The sequence below is a fragment of the Carassius gibelio genome, chromosome B21, assembly GCF_023724105.1.
Source record: "Carassius gibelio isolate Cgi1373 ecotype wild population from Czech Republic chromosome B21, carGib1.2-hapl.c, whole genome shotgun sequence".
NCBI classification, from domain to species: Eukaryota; Metazoa; Chordata; class Actinopteri; order Cypriniformes; family Cyprinidae; genus Carassius; species Carassius gibelio.
The window spans coordinates 7549325-7564480 of NC_068416.1; the positions used below are offsets into that span (position 1 = coordinate 7549325).

The 15156-nt window shown below is 40.7% G+C and overlaps 1 protein-coding gene and 1 long non-coding RNA gene across 2 annotated transcripts; one reads left to right on the forward strand and one right to left on the reverse strand.

The window, feature by feature from the left end:
* Positions 1-1949: 1949 nt before the first annotated feature.
* On the reverse strand, positions 1950-7142 carry LOC127985718 (protein sprouty homolog 4-like). The gene is made up of 2 exons (XM_052587787.1): positions 6948-7142; positions 1950-5635 (listed from the first exon to the last, which is right to left on the reverse strand). The coding sequence occupies exon 2, from the start codon at positions 5582-5584 to the stop codon at positions 4649-4651; it is 936 nt and encodes a 311-aa protein (XP_052443747.1). The 5' UTR covers positions 5585-5635; positions 6948-7142; the 3' UTR covers positions 1950-4648.
* A 153-nt stretch (positions 7143-7295) lies between these two features.
* LOC127985724 (uncharacterized) lies at positions 7296-9733 on the forward strand. The gene is made up of 2 exons (XR_008160684.1): positions 7296-7446; positions 9175-9733. It is a non-coding gene; the product is annotated as an uncharacterized LOC127985724 (long non-coding RNA).
* The last annotated feature ends 5423 nt before the right edge of the window (positions 9734-15156 follow it).

Below are 15156 nucleotides of genomic sequence, written 5' to 3' on the forward strand. Positions count from 1 at the left end.
TGACTTTAGCACCGGTGCTAAAATGTGATCTTGTTGCAGCCTACAAAAAAATGTCATCCCTGCAGCAGTCTGTCATACTCACAGTAGCTCTGGTAACATTATCACACTGGCTTCCTCTGGTTCTACACACAGCAACTGAGCAGTAACGCTTTCTTCAGAAAGCATGTAATGCTCATGTAAACAAACATCAATCGGATCGCAATGTTTAGGGGGTCATATAAATAGAATGTGAAATCAGATCGGATTCATGAAAATCAGTGCATGCAGACAAACCTATAGAGAGTTGGAGGTAAGCTCTGTTGACATGGGCCAATATGAAAGCACCTAGCAACTACCCAGAATAGCCTAGACAACCCTAGATACGATACAGAAGACTATAGCAACCTATTAAAGCCCACTCCAAATACATAGCCGCCACATATCAACGCCCTGACAATGTCTCGTAGCATGACAGCGAATTTTGTACAGGAAAGAAGCACACTCATATTAAATTTAGAAAATGTTCATTAATCAGTTGAAGTGTAAAGTGCCAAAATATAGTGGTTTTGAATCATTGCCATTTACCTTGACTTTTCCCCACCCAAGGAGAAAATAAACATAAGAAGAGACTGGAATCCTTCAGATTTGCTGGAATGTAGCCTTCTGTGTTATGGCATACACACATACACACACACACACACACACACACACACACACACAGATGTCAATTTGTTGAGAGGTCACTTTCTAAGTTTTATAGCTCATGTACATAGGTTCATAGGGGAACGCACTTGTGTGAGTGTGTTTGGATAGATGTCAACAGATTCATGGGTGTGTGAGTCATCCAGGTTTGTAAAGATTTTATGTGAGCTGCAGCCCCAGATCCTTGAGAGCCAATGTCTTGATACTAGAGCAATCCCATGTAAAGTAAGAGCCTCTCCCTGTAGCCAGGGGCCTGTGCAAGACACCAGGACTGCACCTTGTCCTCCGTGTGCAAAGATGATTTAGGGACACTCAGAATGTTTAATGTTTTAACTCAAAATATCATATCTGCCCTTTTAGCATCCAATGGCCATATATTTAAGTTTTGGAGAACTATATAAGATACTATTAAATGAAAAAAATACTTACAGTTGTTTTGAAAAGCATATAACTGGGTATTATTAAAAGCACTAAGATATGTATCTGAATAGTTTACTCGCTTAAATTACCTTTTCATAACCCTCTGAATTATTTAATTTTGACTAGTCATTTTTTGGATGCAATGGCATATTTTTTTGTGAATTGTTTCATGTCATGCATTGTTTCATGACTTCATTGAGAGATAAAAAGTTATATTTTATATCCAGTTACTTGGAAATTAACCAGCTCATCAATATTATTTATCAATATTTCTACATTAAGTTTAAGTTGTGTTTTTGTTGTTGTTGTTGTTTTTTTACCCACAAATGCACTTCAAGAAATGATTTTCTTACTTAGTATTTTTGTCTTGTTTTCCATAACAGATAACTAAACATTTTTAAATCAAGATACATTTAGAGCCAAAGTGACTTAAGATATTCTGTCTTGTTTTCTGAAGAAAATATGTAAATGTTGTTCCTTTTTGCTTAAAACAATAAAACATTATCTGCCAATGGGGTCAGAGAAATAATCATGTTATCCCTTTGAATTAAGATTCCTTTTTTTCTTACAAAATTGATACATTTTTCCGAAAACAAGACTTAATATCTTAAGTCATTTTGCCTAAGTATTTTTACCTTGATATATATATATATATATATATATATATATATATATATATATATATATATATATATATATATATATGTGTGTGTGTGTGTGTGTGTGTGTGTGTGTGTGTGTGTGTGTGTGTGTGTGTGTGTGTGTGTGTGTGTTGTTGTTGTTGTTGTTTTTTCGATAATAGCATGTACAGTATGAATGCAGGGACACTGAAGACACAACACACAGAGTTTTATATTTAACAATATATATTTTCCAATTTCATTGTACATTCCGTTTTGACATAAGCTTTTATTCACAAACAAATGTAGGCATCTAAATAAATACTATATAAAATAGAACTTCAAAATAAATATATCTATAAAGGGACATTTTCATATGTGTGAGAGATTTTTTTTTTCCTTTTTGCTTTTTTAAACAAAACAAAAGCACATTGCTCTTTTCTTTAATCCTCAACATGAACTATGAAGCCAAAGTAACGCATAGAGTACAAGCCCAGTTTGGAAGGCAGCTTAAAGGGGGTTAAAAAAGAAGAATGGGTTTCTAGTGACCAAGAAACTGTACCACGAATAGATTTAGTCACAGCGTCCTGATGAAAACCTCTCAGCAACGGCTCGACAGAAGGAAGATCGGTCAATTTCATCCTGCAGGCCAGGATATTAGGCGAACTGCCATAAAGTTTACTTTTTACAGCTGTATCGTAGTTGACAGAATTGTGAAGTTATGAAAAATAAAAGCAAGAAGGTGGGGCAAAAAAGCAAAACACCGAATAGGATGGAATGGAATGTTACTTGAGAGGGATCCCCGTTCCTCCCAGACAAGTTCACACACAGCAGCTGTATATGTCAATCAAGCACTGAAGATGTTGCACCATTTTAGGAGGAAGGAGGAAAAACATAATGCTTGGCCACATTGGGGTGAAAAAGCATTACTTTGAGCGTGACGAAACGCCGTTCCCTCTGCGAATTCAATTAAATCTACAGTTTCTGGGGCACTGAGGAACCGGGAGTTAGCCGTGCCTCTCTCGTGCTAATGAGGCATGGCTAGCATTAACAGAGGTATTTTTTTATTGCCTGGCACACTTTTCTAAATCAAGTGCTTGTAATCGAAATACCTAAACACCCTACCTTCTATGCCACATAATCTTTACCCCCACCCACCCCCAGCCCTCCCAAAAATATAATAATTCATTTATATACTTTTGTACTGAATTGTAATTAAACTGTACCATGCAATTTCTCAGGACATTTGAAACATATAGCTAGTCTTTCTTAAAACTATTTACAAGAACGTGTAACCTGCATAGGTCGAAATCTAAGATCTCTATGGTACATTTGCAACTCTTCCCTATGCAGCTATGCAAGCTTCTCCATTCAGAACTACTCTGGCACCTATCCACGGGTTGGATTGCAAAAAGACTTAAACCCTAGCCTTATACATTCAAGACTAAGAACAGTAGTGTATTTCTGCTTTTCGGATTTGTGCAACAAATACAAATGTTGGAGTATGTGGGACTAAACCAGCGAATCGTGGGTTGGTGTCGAGCGGGCCGACAATTTTTCCCTCGTGCTCCCAGACTCTAGGAATCCTGGGAAGTAGAGTACCGTACCTTTAAGAGCTTACTTTCCCACTAATTGGCTAGAGTACAACAATGCATGCCCACTTGGAAACAAATGGTTAAAAAATGGTCAACGAAATCTCCATGGTGCACTCCTTTGGCAAAATCTCTATACTATACATATAACAAAATATATATGTGGAGAAAGCAGTTCGATACTAGGGCATGTCCATAGAGCGTTATGTTTGGTGCGTAGTAAACTAGAGGAATTTTTCCAACTACAGTGAAACACTTTGTACATGCTACTGTACATAATACTGTGCTTTTGCCTCATTATAATGGTGATACAATTGGCATGTTTTGTTTAGAAGCGGCAGAGTAGTATACGCTAACTTTATAGCTTCTCCTTGTCCCGTAACTACTGGCCCGATTCTCCTGGTAGCTTATGAATGCTTGGTGTCTGAATTGCTGTTTTGACCACTGCCCCGTTCCCTTATCTCGAGTCACACGACTAGTTCCAAGCTGAATTCACATGCTGTACTTGATTCAGATGAACTGATGATCCCTGAGGTCATTGTCTACAACAAATTGAACCGCTAACATTTGGAAGAATCATTATGGAAGTTTATGTATGCTATGGCATGTTTTCAAAGGGAATTATGAAAGCTATGTTACCCATTTGCCATCAAAAACAAACAATCTGTCCCAGCAGAAGATAGAAAACATCCTGTCACGTGGCTATGGTGTCAAGGGAACTTAGAATCCTTCAATGAAACCAAATTACCTCCCATGTTTGCACTTCAAACAACAGAAGAAATAAAGCTCTATAACAAGCTTGTAAATGTACTGTGCACAGAGATGAAGTCTGGTTATTTTGATTGTGACATGTGTATCAGCTTGGAATTCAATGCAACCTTTCCGCAGTGCCAGATCCGGAGAGGGATTGCCAAAGTATAGAGTTTTCTTGAATGGGTGATATTTAGTTTGGCTTTTCAAAGCCGCCCAAAGAGAAAATAAACATCAGAGAAGGGATTGGAATCTTTCAAACAGACATTTTGCTCATTCTGTGTCAGCAAGTTGTTTTGCTAGGGGGTGAAATGGCAAAGTCTTTGATCCCACGGTCATCACGAGAACCCCAGGAGAAGAAAATGCAGGTCTCTCCTTTGTTGTAGTACTTTACAAACGAGTAAAACAATGAGTTGTGCCCTTTGGTAAGTCAAATGTTGCTACTTATTTACGGCCGGATGCCTTGAGCGCGAGGATCATGCGTGAGATTTAAGTACCGTGATTTTGGGAAGTACACTGCTATCGGAGAAGGTCCTGTGAACTTTGCTCGCAAGTCACTTTGTACTCTCCGTTTCTGGCAGGCCATCATGAGGCCTGTTTTCCCAGCTGACAGGCCTTGACCTCTGCCACCTTGCAAGCCTGGGTGCTTTTGCAGCGGCAGCCTGGGCGGCTGATGCCGTCGTAGCACTTCTGAGAAAGCTTGGCACAACCAGTGGCGGGCAAATAACACATCAGGCAGGGCAGCACCAATGAAGCGGCTGCCATGAAGGACCAGCGTGCGCAACAGTTCGAGTGCGAGCAGGAGCATGGCTTGTCAGCGCAGGAACCTTCCTCATCCTCATCAGTGCAGTGGTAGAAGATGCCCTTGACTAGACACATGCAAGTGACAGAGTCCACTAAGTTCTGCGCTGAACACAGGCACTCTTGGTTGCAAACCCAACATGAGGGCAGGGCCCGGGGCAAAGTGCACTCCGTGCATCGGCATTTGCCACATTTCTCGCACAACAGCGCATGCTTCTTATCCACTGGCAATGCCGCAACCGCCTTCACATTCTGAGTCTTGGAGCTCAGCACCTTGGGTTGCTCTGCACCTAGGGTCCTTACATGGCCATTGCCAGTAGTGTACGGATCCACAACAGGGGTGGGAGCTGCGTGGTCCAGCAGCCTTTGGTCGGATGAGGTGCTGCTGCTACTGCTGATAGAGCTGGGCCGACCACTGAAGGAAATCCAGGGATGTGTGGTGGCATCCGGGACCTCGCAGCGGGACAGATGAGGATGGTGGGGGGCTCCCAGCAAGACTTCTTGCCCCCTCTTGCTTGCCTTGTGGCTTGGTGGCTGTTGTGAGATCACAGCAGGGGTGTCGATGTAGTCGTTCTCCAAATGTAAAGATTTCATTTGGTCAATAGGGTAAATAGTTAATGGGTGATGGAGCCGTCCATAGGGAACGCGGCTGTCCAGCAAAGGTTGCACCATGATGGAGGAGGAGACTCCAGGAATGTGGTGAGGAACCCTTGACTCCATCTGTAGGTTGTGTTCCTCATATACCAGAGCTCAGGTCAGCATTTAGCACTCCTGCAAAGACCACAGCACAGCTTAGTACTGAAAACCACCCTCACAGAATTCTAATCAGATAACGTAACGATCGGTTTGTGTGAAAAAAGACCACAAATACATCTGAAATGGGCCCTTTGCATAACAGAGAAAATTGCATGTGTAACATTGTTAGGTATATTTAATAACAACTCATTATTAGGATTTAAAAAAGGAAGCTGTATAAACTTTCACTTCCACAATCTGATTTATTAGTAGTAAGTACAAGCCTACGCTAGTGTTCTGATGGGAGGGGTTTTATTCTGAATAAAACAATCATATATAGTAGATTAAACTAGGGTTAAGATTCGCAGCTTTTCTTAATTAAATTACAGTTCACTACGCTGATGAAGTTAGATTAGTAATATTACAGTTAAACAGACGCTATTAATCTAGTTTTATAGGTAAAATACTCGCCTAAACGCGGCAGCACGTTTTAAACAGTTAATCCAGTGAAATGTTTTCGTTGTACGGTTCTTTAAAATGTTACACACAGCATATCGGTTTGCTACAGAAAGCTGAAGAAAACTGTAGGCTATATGATATGACAAATATCAACCTGTTGCTAGATTTTTGTGTCAGCTATGTAATGTACTGAAGTGGCGTTGCTTCTGCGCTTCTCTTGTAAGACTGCGGTCTCTAAAGCAGCCGATTTATATGTTGACGTGCCACAAGTAGAGTTTAATACAAAGCAGAAAAAAATCAAACGGCGTGTTTAACAAGAACCAGTATAATCTAATAACCCGAAGGATCATAAAGACAGCTATGTCTGATATGTCTCTGACTAATCTCCATTAAGTGCTAAAACAGTTTGAATGCTTAAGATGAGCTTCAGTGCTTCGAGCTGCAGAGAAGCGTCACGCGATGTTAAAACACGAACAAACGATCATGATACGCAACACAGGCGCTTCCCCGATCGAAGAAACGACGCGTATACGGTTAACCTCGAATTCTCACCTGTTCTACGTGTACATTTCATTCTTAAATCGCCCACGATCCCGTCGTGGTTAGTTACCGTAGTTAAATATTTACAGAAGGCGCAAATACACCTACAGTGCGTTGCTAAGAACGGCGCTTTGTGATAAACCAGCAGAATGGAAACGACTCGATTTGAAGCGAGAATATACACTCCCTGTTGTCCTTGACACTTCGATTACATTTAAAAAAAAAAAAAAAAAAAAAAAAAAAAAAAAAGATAAAATAAAATAATAATAATAATAATAATAATGATAATAAAAATAATAATACACACACTCAAACACTGATATATTTTTAAGATAAAGAAAAAACTCACTTGCTTTAGAAAACAAATCATTTCTTCTCAGATGAACAGAGTGTTGCAATATATTCCAGTACCAGAGAGAGAATGATAGATAGATCCAAACGAAGCCACGAAGGGTGAAAAATCCGGATGACTATCCGTGCGATGTGCACTGCAGTAAGGACACAGTCTTCTCCATACGATGTTGCAACTACATGAGGGAAATGGCTTTTTATGAATGGGAGGGTAAGAGACGTACTGCGCAGATGCTTTGACAGGGTTTTTTTTTTTTTTTTTTTGTGAATGGGAGGGCATTACGACTCGGGGGTTAGACTTTTATGAATGAGAGAGCTCCGGATTTTACTGCGCATGCGCCCTTTCAAGATTCATGAATGGTAGAATGGGGGCTTTTCGTTTTCGTCACAAGGGCAATGTCAAAGCGGATTACATGAAGAAGGCGGCTACTACTGCTTTAATTCATGTTTTCTATATATTATTCGCGCGTGTCTTCCAAAGGTCCTGACCTGTTACGGTATGGAAGCATTCTTAATTATCTTGAAAGGACATTTAAGGCAACTGCGTAGGCTGGAAAGTTTGAACACTGCCGTGGTCATGTGTTATTTTTGATATGACGCAGTTGATGCACGATAACGTTTTAGTCCAAAACACTTTTGAGTTTCATCACCGCGGGTTAATTTATAAGCCTCGGTTGGCGTGCACTTTCTCCTCATTTTGGGTAATCAGAAAACAGGTCAGGAACGATAGGTCTTGCTTAAAATGGAAGGGGAAAAGGATAGAGAGTAATAGAGTTTGCATTTAAGCGTTCCCATTTCATTTCTCATTTCCAGGCTGCACTGGAGTAGCACAAACACGTTTATGACGCAGCAGCATGAGGTCATGCAGGACCAACAAAAGAACAGGATGTTGTCGATTTGTAACGATCCCACAAGTAGGAAATGTGTGTGAATTTTCCTTTTAACATCCATGTGTCTACTCATCCCCCCAACGGATCGTTCCCAGCTTGTGGCTTGACTAATGCTGTCAGATGTTAATGGGCAGCCTCTACACCAGAACACATTTCCATGACAACATCTGCTTTCATATTAAAAAATATAATCACATTATTTGATGTGCTAAATTTAGGAGAGAAAGGCGTTCATTATTGATATAGATTTGTTGTGCGCAATGTACACTCCACTAAAATGTAACTATGAAAAAAAGAAAAAGAAACAGCACATTTAGTATTGATTAGATGGCAACCTGGGGGAAGGAGACAGAGCTAAATATAGAACATTCACTCTTTGAACTCCATTTGGTGCAGATGACCACAAACTGAGAATAGGGTTATCAAATGTTGCAGTTTAACATCTCCAATACACAATGGGCTCCATACCATGGAAATGGTTTCTGCCTAATGTCATATAGCCTAAATCTAATGATAAATCACTGATGTATTGGTTTATTTATTTATTTATTCATTTTCCCCCTAGTGAAACATAAATATAGCCTACTAAAATATATTTAAAATACATTTATTTCATGCTAAGTATATTATAAATACATATTTATGTACTTAATAAAAATGCAGTGCATTTGTACTTTTTGCATGCTGAATTGGAACAACTGACTTGTACTTAATCCACTTGAATTGTGCAAATGTAGTGCTGAAGTCCAACTAAAGATGTACTGAAGTATATTTGATTGTGCTCAAGTTTAACTACTGCAAGTACTTTAGTACACTTTGAATATTTGAACATTTAAAAACTGATATTATGCAAAGATCATATAGTCCTCATCAATAGTGACATTAAAACACATTTTAAGCTTAATATTAAGCAATGTGCATAGTGCACAAGTATTACTCCGAATAAAGTTTAATTCAAATGTATGAATCAGTAAGTATCAGTAAGCTATATGTTAGTAAATATGTTGATAGTTTTTATTTTTACTTAGTGTGAAATAAATTTAATAAATACTTTTTACTAGAGTTGAAAAGTTTTGGTTTTTAAGATTAGATCGTTAAGGAATTTATTTATGTATGTATCTTAATAAATAAAGCATTTTAAATTTGATTGTAGTTTCTAATTCCAAAAATTCTAAATTAACGACCCCGCTGTACTATGCATAAATTTTAATCGCCTAGTGCTTTAATTGGCTTCATAAATGAAAGAAAAAATTTGAAATAAAGAAAAAATAAAATCAAGTCTAATTTTTCATGAATGCTCAATACTTTTACTTAAATATGTGCTGTTGCTTTCAGGCCAGACTAGAGTGGTGACCTGATTTAAAAAGCAGCAGCCTGTGGCCAATTGGGGGGGTCCCTCAGTTTCAAGCCAAGCCCACAGGAAGGAGCTTGTGTGAGGGATATATGCAGAGAATGCAAGTCTTTGGAGATCTGGGCCTGTGTGGGAAGAAGGGGTAGGCCCTTTCTGGTCCCCTGCTGATACAGAAGGGAAAGCCGAGCTCTTGGTGAGATGGTGACCCTCGACCCTTCTTCAGAGAACTGACAGGAGCGGCCCTGAACTCTCACCCATGGGACAAACTAGCGATGAAGCGTGACCTGTTGCTGGGGGCGTGGACCTGCCATTCAGGCAACAAGCATTCTGGTCATTCCACGCGCCATTCCCCTTGCATAGCAGACTTCCCCCTCCCATGAGAACCCACACCAGTACCCCATTATCCAAAACACACAAACACAAAAAAACATCACAAAGTTCCCATTACTCACCATCAGTGCAAGACACAATAACCTTGATAGAGCCTTAATCGAGAAAAAAAGCAAGAAAGGAGAAATAAACATATGAAATTGGTACCAGAAAGGACACACAGCCTTTTTATGTGTGTGTGTGTGTGTGTGTGTGTGTGGGCATGTTTTTGTGACATATCAGGACACAACTCTGTATAATGACATGGGTATGACACAGGTATTACAAGGAGAGGGTGACTTATGAGGACATAACCCATGTCCCCATTTTTCAAAACACTTATAAATTATACAGAATGAGTTTTTTTGAGAAAGAAAAAATGCACAAAGTTTCCTGTGAGGGTTAGGGTTAGGTGTAGGGTTGGTGTACGGCCATAAAATATACAGTTTGTACAGTATAAAAACCATTACGTCTATGGGATGTCCCCACTTTTCATAAAAACAAATGTGTGTGTGTCTGTGTGTGTTTGCATACATGACAAGTACCCACTTCCTGTGACAGCAGCTGGTTCTCAGCCTGTAGAACTGGATAAAATCAAAATAAATGTGCGAGGCCTCTAATTACACATCATCTGTTCCTCTTGTTAAACAACCTGATCTTATCTATAAAGTATAGCTTAGTTTTCTTGAACCATTTTTATTGAAGTTATATGTTGTACGTATATGTGCTCTGTCAGGCTTGAGTAAGAAGTTATACATCTGGCCATAATGTCATTCAGTGCGGTTGGGTGGTAAAGCATAAGGGCAACCTGCGTGCTGTCCTCTGCACACTTTGTTGACATGAGAATGCCTGACCTTCATTAGTAGTGCATCATGGAGTCACTAACAGCGGGGAGCTATATTTGAGACCTGAATCAGCAATGCTGGCCCAAGCAAAGCACAGTGGATCAGCATTATCCATCCCAAAGAGGCCTTTGTTGACAAGCTATCAGCTAAAATAAGCTCCAGCTGGGAGGAGGCAACCATCCCCATCAGCAGCCCACTTCCTGTGAGACAGCAATTTTGTGAATGATGAAGGTGAAGCTTGCATACATCCCTGGATGTTACTCTAGTTATTTATTTGTTCAGCATTAATGATTAATGAGCAGAAGGGCTTTGAGTGTCAGTCAGTGAAATAAGATTAGGAAGTAGGATATTCCAATGGACCGAGTAAGTGCTAACCTCCGGTGATATCCGCATCATTTGCACCCTTAGGAATTTGTTACATTTTCCGTAGTGTACTGACCCGAAATCCTCAATATGTCCAGGGGTTTAGCTGCTTCTCTAGAATTTCCATTTTGTTAATTAGCCCTATTGTCTGCATATCAATCAGATTAGCTCTGGGGGATCTAGGTGGAGGGTGCTGAGTAGAGGAGGAAGTGCGTGGCTTTGATCTCTGCTAATGAGCTGCCAATACCACCCTCAAGGGCTACTTCCTGGGGCCAGCTGGAAGCCTGCAAGTTAGGCCACCTGAAACAACATGTACTCTTTCCCTTTCCAAGTGCCCTCACCCATTTTTCATCAATGGTAACCCTTCCCCCAAATTGAACTCTGTAATAAATGGAGATAGAGGTGGGCTACAGTCACCCAGGGTTCTATTGTCCCCAGTGTATTAAGTCACTCTCTAGCCAGACTGGTAACCTGATGGATGTTCTCAGTGACACTTAGCTTTATTTAATTCAACTTTACCTTTTGGGAAGCGGCAGACGTGACATTCAGTTTGCTCTGTCTATTTCCTCAAGTCAAGTCAGATTTTTAAAAACTCCTAAATTCCTAAATTAAAAACCAGGCGTCTCCAGTCTTTATACACAGTTTGTCCATTACGCAAATTCACAAATATGTAAGTTTGATGTAAACTCTATTTTAAGCTGGTTTCACAATAACACATCATGTAGAACATTCCAATATTTTCGAAAAAGCCTGGAATGTCCAAACAGGAGTTTGTGATTCACATCCCTTAATCCTCACCACTTCCAGTAAAACCTCTCACCGCTGGGTATCCTCTCACTCCTTTGTGACCGTGGGAGAGGGTTGAAACAGAAAGCTCAGCCAATCCGCAGAAGCTCTGTTTCACATCTATTCTCTTCCTTGATCCAGCTCAGGTACCTGCAGTCCTGGGAAAGAAGCGACTGGCCATGTCTTTCCCCACTGGACATTGAGCCATGCTGAGGTTGATGGCGAGCACACAGCAGCCCCTTTGATGGGCGTGGGGACAGGGCGACACGGGACACTTCCTGGGCTGAATGGCGCCCTGACACTCGACACCTGGGACAGCAGTGCTCCGACGCTGGCCTAGTGCCAACCTCAACGAGGCACCTTTGTGCTCCTGGGCTCGGTAACCTATCCGGAAAGATCTCTCAGTGTTGGTTCCCATGCATCACTCGACTTTACTTCACACTGCCTTTGTGCCCAACTGGCTCGGGACTCTCCTCACTTCCTTTCGCCTTGATCCAGGCTATAATTGCTTGGTCCTGGTGAAAAGCAAGTATAAATTTGAAAGGAGGGGTCTAAACGTTGCTTTGCAGTAGCCCTGTGGATCAGGCCACTGAAAGCAGTTACTTGTACATGTAAAACTGTTCTCCTGGATTAATTTGAAGGCATTGTTCAAACACGGGTTATCTGGTGTCCCACTGTCTTAAGTGCTGCTCTTTATGTCTTCCTAACAAAGTGGTACAAAGTGCTACATTCTCCCACAAAAAAAAGCAAGCACAAGGATTTCTTGTTGAGACTGTCAGTTATTGACCTTGAAGCAAGACATCGACCATAACTAGAAAGAATACAAATTTAAAGCAAGAAATGATAATCAAAGTGAACTACAGTAAGCACATTAAGACAGGGGTGTCAAGTCTGTTAAAATGTGAAATGCCTAAATGTGTGCAGTAGACCAGGTTTGCTAATTTTTAGGTGCTACCTCTGAGCCCTGGGCTGCTCGGTCCAAACCCAACAACCTGTCTAGCTTGTCAGACACACAAGACTGTCTCCCCAGGATGGAATAGTGCATTGTACAAAGTGACAAACCCATCAAAGCAACCGGGCCCAAATAAAAGTTTTTTTTTTTATGAGTTTCCTTCAAAGAGCGGCTAGAAGTTCAAAGCACACACAGTGAGCACAAGTCGATGGAAAGTTCAGAATCATACGGAGAGGCAAAGAGATGAGGGGCGGGGAGGGGCGGGGGGGTGTTGGCTAGCAAGGGCCTCAAAGGGGATTCAATATTGCTCATGAAAGGCCTCCCCAACCTGACATACTCTGTGTTCTCCTAGGCAGTAAATCTTAAACATTAGGTTATCATTCTCCTGTACACACCACCTTGCCGTCGTACTAAATATATTTCAATTTCATAAACATATGACTTATTCACAGTATCTTCAACAGCAAATGGCATGTCTTTTGAAGGCAAAGCAGTCAGTGGCTGTGGAGTTTAGCCTGGTCGGTACAGATAAGAATGCAGCTCACAGTTGGGACAAATGATTTTGCCTCCAACCCTCAATTTGTGCCTCTCTTTTCAGAAACAGAGAGAGCTCTTTAATTAAAAATGGATGGCACTTGTGGTAAAAATCTTTATTTATGCGCATACAGTTAACATCAAATGTGTCTCTGATGCTAAGGCATGTAAAGGCTCAGTTCGATCTCAATTTATTGTGTTATGCACAATGTAATGTGAGCTTTCAAAAAGTATGCAGTTTTGATGCAGAACTGCATCTTGTAATTCATTCTGAATGCAGTTTCTGACTAAACCCTAATCGCGTTTCGCTGGAATGAAGTGAATCAGCCCAGATTTTTTGCTATCATGCAGTGGTGAGGAATGATGTGTCATCAAGAGAACCATGTGTCAAGTTTGTCAACGTGCCTTCCGCAGTCGCAGGATAAATTTTTGATGAGTCATGTTGAATCATTGTAGAGCACATGTCAGTGTGACTCTCACGCAGACAACAAGTACATTAGATGGACAAGTTTACCAGTGGAAACCCGAGAACTGGGGTAAACTTGCAATGACCCAAATCTGCGTATATCTGATGCTCAGTGGTAAATCCATTGTTCTGCTATGTATGCCACTATTTATAGAGAAACATTTCAGCGTGCCTGTGGAGCAACAGTAGTGGACGAAACATTCACCTTGGATATCTGTTTGGTGACCAAGAGTTAAGATCAGTCTCCCTCAACCAAGCCTGGTTAACTCACCAAACAAACATTAACAGTGAAGCAAAGAATCGACTCCAATCAAATGCAAACTATGAGCATGTGTGTGCGGCCTCACTGATTACAAAGCAGCCTGAGTTTATATTGGCTGAGCAGCGCCGAGCACTGTGGGCTGATCCACTATCCAGCTGACAGATTGGCCATCCTGAAGTTTGGCTTCAGTGAGTGTCATTCCATTTGCTCTGCACCTATACCATATCAAGTCACCCGTGCCATTGTATAAATAAAGGTATGATTTCCGCTTGTAGATATATAATGCAGGTATCTCCTTACCAAGCCCTCCCTTCCCACTGGCTTTGTGCCTCTGCAGTTTTCCTGAAATCCCCCAGCCCTTTTAATCCCTTCAGCAACAAGGGTCTGTTTCTCTGCTTTATACTGAAGTAGGCTTCTGAGGCTTGATGTGTGCCTTGGCCTGTTGGCTAGAAGCCTCCTGTTTACAATTTCCCTATTCCTGTTTTTAATGTTGCTTCGAGAGCAGCCACAAAGGGCCAGTTTTGTCCAGCATGAACAAGGGTGCCATTAGAACAGAGATGGAGGAAGGAAGAGAGGAAGGAAGGGAGATTTTGGGAGGGTTGGTTGGGGGGGGTAATCAGGTGCCCCAGAGGGGATTAGTTATCCCAGCTGCTCCCTTTGGGGCAAGACATGGAAGACATTTTTATTTCGGAACGAGTGAGTGAGGGAAAACTAAGATGCATTGTGGAAATTCCAACAAGAATGTTATGTCCCAGTGATATGAATCTGGTGATGTGTAATCTAGAGAAATTTGCATGCACATGTTCTCAAAGACATGTTCTTAAATACATACTAGATTTTCCAAACTTTGCTCATTAAACACCAAACTAATATCTAACTGCAGATGCTAGCATATCAGGAAGCTGATTGCAGTGCATATAAATATCTAGGAAAATATACAGCTTGCATGTTAAGCTATTTTAACATTAGGGAATTTCTAGACTGTCGCAAAGTTGTCTCCTATTATTCCCTTAAAATGTCAAATATTACCACAATGTGCAATATTATGTATTTTAAGTACTACCTTATAATGTGTAATACTACTTAAGTATGAACCTTTTGTATTATTTTACTATAACTCTGACTCTGAGAAACACACAATAATTCCAATGTAGCTGAAGTATAATGTACCGGTGCAAAATAGCAATAAATTCAAATTCAATCCAAATGTCCCAAATCATCAGTTCTTGCTATATAGATGGCTTTTCTCTATGTTTTATCCATGGAATAATTCCCCAGGGTAGCCCTGGACTGGCCAGCCCTTGTAGTGGAAAAGCACCACAATTTTTTCTTTTCTCCATATGGCAGCCATTTGTCTCAAAGAGCTCTGTCAAACATAAATAATATGAA

Coding starts and splice junctions, on each gene's coding strand:
- LOC127985718 (XM_052587787.1), bottom strand. CDS start 5,584: ATGGAGTCAAGGGTTCCTCACCACATTCCTGGAGTCTCCTCCTCCATC.